At 46.1% G+C, this 14146-nt stretch overlaps 1 protein-coding gene across 3 annotated transcripts in view; it reads right to left on the bottom strand.

Annotated features, from left to right (window-relative positions):
- Window positions 1–404: 404 nt before the first annotated feature.
- Window positions 405–14146, bottom strand: part of ISOC2 (isochorismatase domain containing 2) — a 16478-nt gene continuing 2736 nt past the window's right edge. For 2 of the 3 annotated variants that reach the window (XM_061589836.1, XM_061589837.1), the window contains exons 2-6: window positions 8718–8856; window positions 6153–6365; window positions 4335–4405; window positions 4086–4203; window positions 405–987 (exon numbers count right to left, since the gene is read on the bottom strand). In XM_061589836.1, the coding sequence (XP_061445820.1) occupies window positions 907–987; window positions 4086–4203; window positions 4335–4405; window positions 6153–6365; window positions 8718–8856 (622 nt within the window). In that variant the 3' untranslated portion in view covers window positions 405–906. Of the gene's footprint in view, window positions 988–4085; window positions 4204–4334; window positions 4406–6152; window positions 6366–8717; window positions 8857–9513; window positions 9625–14146 lie in introns of those variants that run through there. The other variant, XM_061589838.1, reaches the window with a different exon arrangement.

The raw sequence follows: 14146 nt of genomic DNA, 5'->3' as shown, positions 1-14146 counted from the left end.
AGGCCTAGGAATATGCTTGTGCCACAGAGTATAGGAGGACTTCAAAAACGCAGAACTCAACAAGCATGGAATTGACAGGATCAGTCCTTGAACACAACCAGATCTCTACCCCTCATAACTGTGGACAGAACTAGAAATTATGTAAACAGTGCTTGGTGGGGAGTGTGTGTGGCTTCTTCAGATCAAGGTGTTCCAGTTCCCCCTTCCCCAAGCCCAGCATCCTTCTGCTTTTAACAGCCCTGGTGCCAGTTCACTCTGTCTCTTTCCCCCACCCCCAATATTCTCCCACAAATTTCCAAAATCTACAATGAAATGTGCAGAAGAAGAAAAAACCATTTCAAATTCTATATAACCATACACACTTTCAAGACCACAATCAAAAGGAATAGTGCCAATCAAATAAGTTTGTGCAAAAATAAATCAACATCATTTATTCTAATTGCGGATTGTTTCTGGTTGGAGAATCTGCTATTTTTTATAAGTGGAGAATTCCAGTTCCTTTGCATATACGTTAAATACCAAGAAAAATGTACAGATCTGTGAGACGACACCAGTAAGCCTGGGTGCAGTCTTTCCATCTATAAGCAGAGGGGGAGAGAGAGAGAGAGGGGGAGAGGGGGAGAGAGAGAGAGAGAAGGACTAAATTTGAACCTGGGGCCATGCTCTCAAACTTGTGCACAAAAACAATGTTTCTATCCCACTGAATAACCACAGAGAAACCCATAAGTTGACAAATGGGGTACAAGATTTCCAAGCAGGCTACTTCATCATCTCCTGTATAAGAATTAACTTTGCATATCTTGATTCCATTTGTCTCATACCCAAAGGGTGGCAGTGACCAAACTAAGTGGCTGGACATGCTTCAGAGGAGGAGGAGGAGGAGAGCCATCGCTTGGAGCAGCCAGCCTAGCTGGAAAGGGGGTTTGGTTCTTTCAGGAAAGGAAGTAGGCCGCTGTCTGGGGCGGGGTCCTTAATCAGCTTCTGGATCTGAAAAAGACAGAAGGGGTGCAAGTGTGAGATCTTCCAGAGAGTGCCAGCTGTGCTTTCTTTCTACATGGAGCCGTCTTCTAAGGCAGCCTTCCCCAACCTGGTGCCCTCCAAATCTCATCAGCCTCAGCCAGCATAACCATGGATGATGGGAGTTATAGTCCAACAGTATATGGAGGGCATCAGATGAGAAGAGGCTGTCTGAGTGACAGAGGGGAAGAGAGAGAGATAATATAATTAATATATATATGTATATGGGGGAGGGGAGCAACATATTATCATCCCTCCTAAATAAGGGAGGTCTCTGTCTTCCCCGCACCCCTATGGTACTACTGATGCTTCAGTACTGGGGCTCAGTCACAAACTCAGGGCTACCCTCGGACACCCTCACTGCCAAGTTTGTTCCACAGCTTCTAGACACAGGCAGTGGGGCTGCACAGTAAAGGGGAACCTGTGATTTCCAGGTGTTGTTGGGCTCCCCCTCCCATCATCCCTGACCATGATGCCTGGGGATGATGGAACCTTGTAGTCCAGCAACATCTGGAAGGGACCACAGTTTCCCCCCCTCCAGCCTCATTACCTTGGCTACCCATTCCTTCTCCCCTTCCCTACTGCTGACATTTAAATTTTAAGTTCCTGAAGTGAGGGAACTATAGGAGGCTGGGCACAGTGTCCTGTAGGGCCCTGCAGAGTTGCGTAGTGGAACGGAGAGTTTTGAGCGAGCGTATGTGTGTGTGTTTGAATCTTTGCTAAGATTCTACCTTCCCTGCAAATTAGTCACACAGAGGCTTTAAGCTTTCAAATAAGAAAGAACTACTTTATTCTGGAAGTACATGTTTGATAGGAAAGAGTCCTATATCTAGCTAACTAGCTATGTTGGAGCAGCTGGCACTGGTCCCAGTGCTAGACCTCATGCTGGTTGAGAGGGAGAGACAAAGAAAAGATGTCTGCTCCTCTCTCGAGAAAGAAGAAAACACTGGGAAGGCGGGAAGGAACTGGGATCAACATTCTTCTGCATATCAGTCTAGCAGGAAGGGATGAGACAGCAGGAGATCAAAGGACAGGTATAGCCTAGCAACCAAGAGGTCTCTCTAGCTACCCTTTTTAACCCCATGCAGCCTCAACCCACAAGTTGGAGTTGAACCTCATACATTCCAACAGGAACTGTCCCTGTCCCTCTTGAAAATGATACCCTGTCCTGAGAAAACGTCTTCCATCCGACATGCATGGAGAAAGCCTTGCTGATTACTTTGGGTCATTCATAGTCCACCATATTTCTCTCTGGGACTGTGAGCACTCCCTACCCAAAGGAAACAGCCCCATTATTTCAAAAAGAAGTCTTGTGTTTTATTGTGACATAAGCTTTCCATAGACTGGAGCCCAACTGTTTATTGTGTGTGTGTGGTGTGTGTGTGTGTGTGTGTAAGCGCATGCGCATGCGCACACACACCTTATGAGTTTGAATATCAGGGGGGGGGGGGAAATGGCAAACAGATAAGCTAAAAGGCCACAACTGCAAGGGGTACAGTCTGTGACATTTCCAAGCAAAGCACAGAGACTATTTGCCACAGCAGGAACTGGTGCAACATAATCTTTGCAGTGCTAATTTGACACCTGTATGTATGGTGAAGAGAACCCTGGTCTTGACTGAACTCTAAATGAACAGAACCAAACTTGCTGAAAATTCTAGTTTAGGAATAGTTTTGAGTCCTGCTCATGTTTATGTGATCGCTTATCCAGGAAGGGGCTGGGGAGTATATGTGTGGAAGGGGAATGAGTCAAGAGCCCCTGATCTTGCCAAGGACAGCGGGGGTTTTCCCCTCAAACACACAGCAACTTCTGAATAAGTCCTTGTATATGTTAAAAAACAGAGGGGTTATTGGAGGTTCAGCAATCGCTTTCTTTGGATTAGGGGAATCAGGGTTGCTATCCAAGATCTTCAACCCATTCCTGCGTAGGGAAGGAATTCTAGAAGGCTTCAGCCAGAGCCTATAGGTAACCACTTGTGAGCCGTTCACAGGTCACTGTGAGTGTGGTAGAATTCTGCCAGAGATAATCTGAAAGGCCATCTCCTTCCCTACAGAGCCTCTCAGGTGTTAATATCAGAAAGGGGGTGGGCTCTTGGTAGTTCCACAGCCCTCAGAAGTTCATGGGTGGTTGTTGGTGGCGGCCCGGGAGAGGGCATTCTCTGTGGCAGCTCCTAGGTTGTGGTTTTCCCTCCCCACAAAGGTGCATGTGGCACCTTCATTATATAGCTACTAGCCACAATGGCTATGCTCTGCCTTCACAGAAGGAGGCAGTATGCTTCTGAATACCAGTTGCTAGAAACCACAGGTGGCGAGAGCGCTCTTGTGCTCAGGTCCTGCTTGCGGGCTCCCCATGGGCACCTGGTTGGCCACTGTGAGAACAGGATGCTGGACTAGACAGGCCTTTGGCCTGATGCAGCAGGCTGTTACGTTCTTATGTAATTTCCATTGTATGCTGAAGATGCACCTCTTTATCCTGACACCCGAGATCCACGTTTTCAATACTCTATTCCTGCGACTGTAATCTCTTTGAAACTGTTTTTAATACTGTATTTTAAATGATTGTAACATGTTCTGAGACCTTATGGTGAAGGGCAGGTAAGAAATCATACGAATAATGTTAATAATATTATAAATAATTGCTCCCTCTAAAGGTAAATTCAGCATGTGAGTGCCAACAGACTTAGTAAATAGAGATATGAATCTCTTCCCCGCTCTTCCCCTTTGTGTGAGCATACAAACCAGGAAGTCTTCCATTAACTAGTTTCTCATTTCCACCAAAGTAGGAAACTATGGTTAACAGCTTCAGCAGAAGCCAGCATATTAAGTCACGCCTTGAGACATAGGAGAGCTCCTGGCTCCTTCAGAAACTCTTAAACCATAGTTTCCCAATTCAGAAAAGATTGTTAACTGAAATGTTCCTGATTTTATTCACTCCTGCAACAAAGGGAGGAGCACGTGAGTCTTGTGTCTATTTCAGCTTATTAAGCTGAAGTGCAATTGTCCAAACAAGCCACGGATAGCAGAAGGAGGGCAGCAGGCTCAGGTGTGGAAAGAGGGGTGAGGAGTTACCTCTCGGAAATGGGGATGTGCCGCATCTCTGACCAGTTGTAGGATGAGCCCTTCGCTGGTAGTGAGGAAGGCACCACTCTGACGTAAGCGGGACAGAGCCACAATCCTATCCACCTGGCTGAGATCCAGGGGGTTGGGGAGAAGAACACCACATAAAGAATACAAGGGAGAAGGGAAATAGGCTTTTCTACCACTGCCCCCTCCCTGTTCCCCTACAACAGGGCTTCTCCCCCCAACCCCACCAGTCACCTGCGGGAAGAGCAGGCATCCACCACGACGTGAACATCCAGGCCTCGCTCCATGATGTCCAACGCTGTGCTCTGTAGCCAAAGAGAAAAGCCATTGTCAAACTCGGGATGGGTGCACAGCCCTCATTCCTGTTGGAATGTATGATGTTCAACTCCAACTTATGGGTTGAGGCTGCATGGGGTTAAAAAGGGTAGCTAGAGAGGAGACCTCTTGGTTCCTAGGCTATACCTATCCCTTTGATCTCCTGCTGTCTCTTCCCTACTGCTAGCCTTTCCCAACCAGTGTGCCTCCAGATGTTGTTGGACCACAGCTCCCATCTTTCCTGACCATTGGCAATGCTGGCTGAGGCGTATGGGAGTTGTGGTCCAACAACATCTGGAGGCACACTGGTTGGGAAAGGCTGTAAACTCGACTGATATGAAAGGATGTTGATTCCAGTTCCTTCCCTCCTTTCAGTCTTCTTCTTTCTCGAGAGGGGAGCAGACATTTTTCCTTTGTCTCTCCTCTCCACCAGCATGAGGGCGAGTCCTGGGCTCAGTGCTCGTTGCTTCAACTTAGCTAGTTAGCTAGATATAGGACTCTTTCCTATCAAACATGTACTTCCAGAATAAAGTACTTATTTATTTTAAAGCTTAAAGCCTCTGTCTGACTAATTTGCAGGGAAGGTAGAATCTTAGCAAAGATTCAAAACTCTCTGTTCAGCTACGCAACTCTCTGCAGGGTCCTATAGGTCATTGGGCCCAGCCTCCTAAAATTCCTACCACGCCATCATCCACCCATTGTGGGAAGGACTGCTGATATATCATCTAGCTCTGAAGTTGCTCCTTTCGTTTACAAGAGACCCCCTTTGACTAAGGATAGCTAAAGTGATACCCTCCAGCAGCGGTGTCATCGTCCAGGGTCTCGGGGGCGTCTTAGACCCCTTACTTTTTTGGGAGCAGGGTCCCAATGTCTTCAGCATCCTATAAGACAATCAGCATGAAAGGGGAGTGTGTTAGCCACTGAGAAGAGTGAAAGGAGGCGAGTCTGACATTGAGGACTCTTCTCTGCAGCCAACACTCTCTCCCGTCATGCTTATTGGCTCCTAGGGATATCTGTTGCTGTGGGAGAAGGCATTAACAAGGATCTCATTCTCAACTCAGCATCAGAAAAAATGGGGCATGGCTGTAACAAACATGAAGGGACCCTGCACTTCTGAATTTGCCACTATACTACTGCCCTCCAGATGCTGACCACAACTCCCACCAGCCCTAGCTTGCGTGGCCAACAGTCAGGGATGAAGAGAGTTGTAGCCCAGCAACTTCTGGAGGGCACTATGTTGGCCATCCCTGCCTTGAACTCTGCATCTATGGAAACCCACTCCCGGCTTCCACGCTAGTTGGCATCCTGGCCAGGAGGGATGCATACCCTTTAGAAGCAAGAGAAATGCATATGCCTGAATTTCCCTCCTCCCCTTTCAACGGGGGGGGGGATACTAAGTGTCTTTGTGTGCGTGTGAAGCTCCTAAGAAATTGAAAACATTCATCAAACCCAGGATACTGATCAAGAACCTAACTTAAAACGAAGGGGGGGGGATGTGACAGCACTTTTTCCCTGGTTTTTAATATGTGCATGGAGAGAAGGTCTCAATTGATCTGTATACAAACAGAATCGAACATGCTGATGATTGTACGGTCAGGCTTCTCTTCATCACTGGATTTACTTGCCTTAAGGTAGGCACTGATCAAACCTACAGGTCCACCCATCCTGACACCAGGTCTTCTGCCCTACCAGTCAATAATATCCAGATCACCAAGAGGCAGGCCTCTGGCCCCATACCATGATGCAGGCCTGTGTCTCGATCCCACACAAAAGGACAGATTTCAGGTTGGGAACAGCTTCCATCTCTTTCTCCACCTCTGGGATAAACATGCTGAAGCATGTCTTGGTATATTTGGGCAAGTCTTCAGCACCCAGCTCTGGCACTGTGGGGCCCAGGCCCTGGGGGTATTGTTCGGTCACCACCGTCCGGATTTCAAGAGCCTTGGCAACCTGCAGGAGGATGGCAGAGGGAAAAAGCAGGACTCTGGGTTCTTTGGGAAAAAAGTCTTGTTTTCAGAAGCCGATATTATGCTGCCCCCACGTGCCCATCTATGTAACTGCAGCTGGTTAGTTCTGCTTTGGTTTTGGGGCACAGGCTGTAGTTTTTCCCTATTTGGAGACCACATACACAGTGCCGTGAAAAAGTATTTGCCCCCTGTCTGATTTTGTATCGTTGCATATTTTTGGCACTGAATGTTATCAGTGGGCTGAAATTCCACCACAGAGCTGTGAGAGACTGCAAGTTGCAAGCGCACTTGGAGGAAGCGGATTATCTGGATCCATTTCAATCGGGCTTCAGGCCTGGACATGGGACTGAAACAGCCTTGGTCGCCTTGGTAGATGATATGAGGAGGGCGTGGGATAGGGGCGAATGCACCTTCCTTGTCCTCCTTGATCTCTCAGCGGCTTTCAATACCGTTGACCACGTTATCCTCCTGGACCGCCTGAAGAGGTTAGGCATGGGGGGCACTGTATTGCAGTGGTTCCATTCCTTCCTCTCTGGTAGGTACCAAAGAGTGGCATTGGAGGATGAGGTCTCGGATCCTTGGCCTCTCACTTGTGGGGTGCCACAGGGTTCCATCCTCTCCCCGATGCTGTTCAACATCTGTATAAAGCCGCTGGGGGCAATCATCAGGAGATTTGGGCTGCAATGTCATCAGTATGCGGATGACACGCAGCTCTATCTCTCATTTAAATCTTCACCGATGTTGGCTGTAGAAACCCTGTCCAAGTGCCTGAAGTCAGTGAGTGGCTGGATGGGAAGGAATAAGCTGAAGCTGAACCCTGACAAAACCGAGGTACTGTTTGTGGGAGACAAGGGAAGGCTGGGGGATGTGGACCTGGTGCTCAATGGGGTACGATTGCCCCTGAAAGACCAGGTCCGCAGCCTGGGGGTCATTCTTGACTCCCAGCTGTCCATGGAGGCTCAAGTCTCGGCTGTGAGCTGGGCGGCACTGTATCAACTCCATCTGATACGGAGGCTGCACCCCTACCTTCCCAACCATCTGCTCCCACCGGTGGTACATGCCCTGGTCACCTCTCGCCTAGACTACTGTAATGCGCTCTACGTGGGGTTACCCTTGAAAACGGTCCGGAAGCTGCAACTGGTACAGAATGCGGCGGCTCGTCTGATTAAAGGCAGCCGCCGGCAAGATCACATCACTCCAGTGCAGAAGGAGTTGCACTGGCTACCGGTTGTTTACCGGGCCCAATTCAAGGTGTTGGTTTTGACCTTTAAAACCCTACACGGTTTTAGCCCAGTCTATCTGAAGGAGCGCCTCTAGCATCGTCAGGGATGCCGCTCAATAAGATCAGCCTCAGAAGACCTTCTCTCGATCCCACCGGTTAAAACAGCTAGACTGGTGAGGACTAGAGAGAGGGCTTTTTCAATAGTGGCCCCCACCCTGTGGAACTCTCTCCCAAATGATCTCCGCCATGCCCCTTCTATGATGAGCTTCCGCCAGGCCTTGCAGACCTGGCTCTTCAGGCAGGCTTTTGGGGTGGGTTAGGTTTTTATTGTTATGGTTTTAAATTTTAACGTTTTAATGTATTGTTTTTTATCTTGTATGTCGCCCAGAGTGGCTGGACAACCAGCCAGATGGGCGACTAATAAATTTAATAAATAAAATAAATAAGAACTACAGGAAGCATTTGGTTGCAGTCATTGCTGCTAAAGATGACATAACCAGGTTTTGAGTCTAAGGAGACAATTACTTTTTCACATGGGGGCACTGGATGTTGCTTAACTTTCTTTAATAAATAAATGAAATAAGTATCAAACTTGTGTGTTATTGTTCACTCAGGTTCCCTTTTCCCTAATATTAGGTTTGGTTCAAGGTCTGATAACATTCAGTGCCAAAAATATGTAACCATGCAGAAAATCAGACGGGGCAAATACTTTTTCATGGCTCTGTAGAAGAGATGTCATTGGCAGTGGTACATACATTTATTTTTGTTCCCGCTCCTCATAGTATCTGATCAAACTGGTTTTGCATCTTTATGTAGCAAATGGTATAGTGCTTCCTAAGCACCAAAACCAGCTCCTAACAGTGCTGCAACAGTTATGTAGAGATTATGGTGCAACTCTTGCAGGCACCTATTGGATAGCGCCTGTGATAAGAATAATACGCCTCCATCCAATCTCTGGAGCAATTTTGGAAGTGGCCTTAGAGGCCATGATCTAATAATAATGCCAATTAATGGAATAACTTCCCTTCATTTCCCCTCCCCTCCCCTCCATCTCCCTCACCTGTTTTTCAAAGCATAGCAAGCCTCTCCACCATCATCCCACACACATTTTACCTTCAGCATCCGAGCTGCCACAGATACAATCTGGGGAAAGTAGCTGATGGTGGGCCGGAATTTCTCCTGCATGTCACACAGAAACAGGATGCTGGTTTTGGGAACCACTTTCCCGAGTCGTGTCACTGACATTTTCAAGCTGAAAGACAGTAAAGAGATATATCCTGAAAGTTATTTCTAGCAGTTTTGATTAAATATCTATATCCATTTGCTTGTGTTTTAGGGCTTTACATTTTACTCTGATACCTTTAGAGACTATGAGTCTAGTAAGAAATCAGAAAATTTGTTTTAAAGTCACATGCCCTTGAAAAATGCCCCCTAATCTCAGGCAAACTAATGCACTGGATTTTGAGCAATTACGCAGCACAGAAGAAAATGGGTATGTTTAAGCTGCAGAAGCAAAAGATAAGAAGAAATATGACCATGGTCTTCAAATATCTGAAGGGATGTCATGCAGAAGATAAAGCAGACAAAAGTCACTTTCAGATGCCCTACTGATTGAATATTCATCCTAATTTGTTTGCATGAACTTTTCAGGGAGATTAGATGATATTGACTATTTACTGAACATTCATTCTGATTTGTTTGCGAGGAGGTTAGATGATGTTGCATCAAGTAAATGTTATCCCATATGTCCCAGTTCATTTCCCCATCATTTCCCTTATTGCAGAAAAATCTAGTTTTGAGGGGAAAGCAGATATGATGCACAAACGCTCCAAATCAATTTGAATCATGTAACCTGAATTTGCCAGTATGTAACTGAATCCCACCCAGAAATAGCAACAGTCTGGAGCACCTGAAGATTCCTCTTTAGATTGGGTCTCTCAGGAAGCAATGCCTGCTGCTGAATCGTGAAAGAGTAAAGAGAGCTTCCAATTTAGAGTGGCTCTTCTCTGCAGCAGTGCTCCTAGAGGAAACAGGCACAGCATCTCAGTTGTAGCCAATCTGTGTACAAGAGAGATACTACCATTTTTCAAAGGTGATTATTTATTTATTAAATGTATATTCCACCTTTCCTTTCAAAGGGCATCAAACATAACAAAACAATTTAACAGCAACAAAAAGAAAAATATTCTAAAAACATTCTTCCACGCAGTGATCTCCAGGTTGCCAGGAATAGTCCATTTCAGCCAACAAATACCTGGGTGAACAGGAATGTTTTCAGCTTCCTTCTGAAAGTTAATAGTGATGGAAACAAACACACCTCACTGGGAACAGCATTTTACAAATGGAAAACCACCACTGAAAAGGCCCTGTCACAGGTCAATGCCAACCGAGCAGCCCCCAGTGGCAGCACCACCACCAAGGCCTCACCTGCTGGTCGAAGGGTCTGGGGATGGTTGATACTGGGGAAGGCTCTCTTTTACGTGTTTGGGTCCCAAGCCATTTAGGGCTTTATATGTTAGTACTAACACCTTGAATTGGGCCTGGAAGCTCACTGGCAGCAGGTGCAGCACTTTCAGGACCAATGACACATGGTCCCCTCAGACTGCTCTACTTACCAGCTGCATTCTGCACTAGCTGCAGCCTCAAGACTATCTTCAAGGGCAGCCCTACACACAGCTCATTATGGTAGTCCAGACAGGAAGTCACCAGAGCATGAACAACTGATGCCACACTATCCTGGACCAGGAACGGCTGTAGGTGGCAAATCATCCTCAGCTGGGCATAAACACTCCTAGCCACAGAAGCCATTTGGGACTCTAGTGACAGGGTGGAAGCCAGGAGTACCCCCAGACTATGAACTTGTTCCTTCAGGGAAAAGTACCCCTCCCAGAACAGGTTGTACACCTAATTCCTGGACGTGGGAACCACCCACCCACAGCACTTCTGTCTTATCAGGATTCAGCCTGTTTATTGGCCCCCATCCAGCCTATCTCTGCCTCCAGACACCTGTCTAGTCCCTTCACAGCCTCTCCTGACTCACATGGAATGGAGAGATAGAGCTGCATGTCATCAGCATGTATGATGATTAGACTCTAATCATCATTCATTTTGAGTTATACAGCCCCTCTCCTCTTAACAGAGCTAAGGGCACTGAGAACCAAAGCCAAGATGTCTCTTTTAATTAACTGGACAAACTGGCCTACCTTGGTGGGCTGTTGTATAGGAAGGAAGACAGGGAGAAGGTGGCAGAAAGAAAGAGGGGAAGAGAAAGGATGGCTCCATGCACTTTCAGCTCTGGCCCTGGCCACCACTGGCATGTTAAGGGTAAGAGCTGTTGCTCAGAGGCAGAGGATATTGTTTGCATGCAGAACATCTCAGGTTCAGCCGCCGGCTTCTTCCTGGAGAGCTGCTCCCATTCACTGTGGATGATACTGAGCTAGATGAACCAAAGGTCTGATGCAGTGGAAGGCGGCTTCCTGTGTTCCTATGTGGCCCCCAACAGATTATTCCTGAGAGAATGTGGCCCTTGATATACACAAGTTTCCCCACCCTTGACTTAATGGATGCAGACCTCTCCTGTGTATGCATGTCTCCACCTATACACATAAACCAACATGACTACACTCTACCTCCACTGTTGGGAGGCAGTATGCTTCTGAAGGCCAATTGCTAGAGACCACAAGTGGGGAGAGTTGCTGTTGTGACTCATGTCCTGCTTATGGGCTTCCCAGAAGCATCTGGTTGCTCACTGTGAGAACAGGATGCTGGACTAGATGGTGTTTTGGCCTGATCTAGCAGGGCTCTTCTTATTTACGTTGTAGCGACAGGAGTTTGCACAAATATTTCTTATAGATTTGTGAGCAAATGTGAAGTGAAGGTTTCCACCCTTCCAAATATGGTAACTGGATGTAAAGGACCCCCTCCACTGAAAAAAATAGCAGTTGTACAGAAGAAAGAACTTTGGCAGGTGCACCCATTTCAGAGACAGAATGAACAGAGATGCGTTTGAGAAAAAATATGTCCACACGGAAGTTTTAAATATTAGTGTATATTAAAAATGCTCAGTTAAGGTCTTCATTTATCCCCCTTTCATTTTATCTTCACAACAACCTGGTAATGTACTTTAAGGCTGAGAGAAAGTGGGTCACAGAAGGCCAGCGAAATCATGGAAGCAAACTAATCATGTCCAAAAAGCAACTGCTGCAAATTAGGATGCCCTCAACATGCATCCCTGAACAGAAGGGGGAAGGCAGGTGCCCTCTGCTGGTAAAGAAAAGGATAACCCAATCTAGCTTTTACTCTGTGGTGGGACCATAGGCCTGCTCGCCCATACAGGAAGACCAGGCAGCGGCCAAGGGCCACACATTGAAAGGAGGAAGCACATCCTTGTTCTGGGATAGTTATTGCTTGTACCAAGGTGTGTTCCCTGCACAAAATGAAGAATGTGTCCCAGAATCCTTTGCAGCATCAAACTTTGCCTAGGCTTTGTTTTTAATTTTTTCCCCAAGATGTTTTGTTTTTAATATATTTCATACATGTATTTAGTGTTTTGTTGTTTGTTTGCCACTCTAGGCTCCTTCTGGGAGGAAAGGTGGGATATACATTTAATTAACAAATAATAACAACAATAAGAGCCTGCTGGATCAGACCAGTGGCCCATGTGGTCCAGCATCCTGTTCTCAGTGGCCAACCAGAAACCCACAGGAAGCCCACAAGCAGGACCTGAGTGCAAGAGCTCTCTCCCCTCCTGCAGTTTCTAGCAACTGGTATTCAGGAGCATATAGCATCTGACTATGGTGGCAGTGCACATCCATTATGACTAGTCACCACTGATAGCCTTATCCTTCATGAATTTGTCTCATCTTCTTTTAAAGCCATCCAGGTTGGTGACCATCACTGCCTCTTGTGGGAGCAAATTCTATAGTTTAATGAAGCCTGTGTAAAGAAGTAATAATAATAATAATGATAATAATAATAATAATAATAATAATAATAGGTTGCCAAGAAGACATTTAACAGGGGAGGGATCCTTTGGGCTTTAAAGATTTAAGGATAAACATTGGATAACAATCGTTAATCATATGTTTTTGCTAACTATCTGCCATTCATAGATCACTGCATGTTCGTAAGTGGCAAGGTGAACACTTTGCTGCAGAAACTACCCTGTACTTGTTTGCACTACAAATAGGGACACGTTCCAGATGTTATTTGACTCCCATCAGCCCCAGCCAGTATGGCCAATAGGCAGGGATGATGGGATTCATAGTTCACCAACATCTGCAGGGCTACAGGCTCCCCATTACTGCTTTATATGATGATTGCTTCACCCCAGGATGAAAGAGGCGAGTCCAGGGTCCCTGATCTTGCTTGGAATTGCTTACTCTGAACTCTCTTCAACCTCTGACTCATTCCTTGAACCAATAAGTAAATCTCAAAGGCTGCAGAGAGTTCAGTGACTGATGTCCTCCAGAGACCTCATTGTGCAATAGACCTTTGCTTGCTGAGAACTGAGAATGCAGAGTAGTGGCTAACTGATGAATTACCCGACATTAGCGTAAGTGGGGCTGGCTGGAAAAAATGTGGGGTTTTTTGGGGGGCGAATATACGAAAGTTAGAGGTAGACTAGATACTGGATTGCTATTGCTTCTCATGGGTGGGGGCGGAGGAGAGAGCTCTTCCCTCTAAAGTTCAAAGCTCTGCTTTCCCCTTATTTATTTATTTTTACAAAGGACTGCAAAGCACACCTTTTTTGGCTGGCCTGTAGGTGCTCAGACACTATTTTATACCTTCTCTGCTGTTGGCTCTATGGTATTTTTTTCCCTGATTGCAATTGCTTCAAATAAACTGCTTCAAATTGCAGGAAATCAGCATTTTTTTTAAAAAAACAGCATTTTTAATTAATTAATTCCTTTTGAGCTAGTAGGGAATGAGTAAGAAAGGAGCTTATAAAATGACCAAGGGAGGTTTGTGCATGTGTGCAAACAATCCTAAAACTAGAAGAGTGTATCCTTTGGGATGTCAGGCTTCATCCCCCCCCGTTAACAGTTTCCTTTGACTTCTGTAAAAGAAAACAAAGGTTTTGCAAACTGGAAACATAATCTGGAAACAGAGGCAAAAGAACTTGCTCCCTTAACTCCACATTCTGATGATTCTAGTTATAGGGAAAGAGGGGCACAAACTTTCATCCTACCACCATAGTCTGGACTTGTAAACCTCTCCCCTAGAAGCAAATAGGAGTTGTTGAGTTCTGTGGCAGAGACAATACTCTCCCTAAACCATGGGTGGGCAGAAGGCAGATGGGAATCTGTTGGTAGGTCACTAATTTGTGGTGGACATGCAAGTGCTTCTAACGTCCAATTAATTAACAACAACAACACCAAAATGACTTTTCCCACCTAAATTAGGCTGCTAAAATGAAGAAAGGTAACCAGGAGTGGACCTTTTGTAAGAATGAACTGTGAGATCAGTTCAGTTCTTGTATGGAGAACAAATTCCTAAACTCTGAAGGTGCTCAATGGCACCCTATTCTTTTGTTTTAACTG

This window comes from Rhineura floridana, chromosome 11 (genome assembly GCF_030035675.1).
Source record: "Rhineura floridana isolate rRhiFlo1 chromosome 11, rRhiFlo1.hap2, whole genome shotgun sequence".
NCBI classification, from domain to species: Eukaryota; Metazoa; Chordata; class Lepidosauria; order Squamata; family Rhineuridae; genus Rhineura; species Rhineura floridana.
Note: the sequence above shows the minus strand (reverse complement) of the source record. Positions and strands in the feature narration are given on the sequence as shown.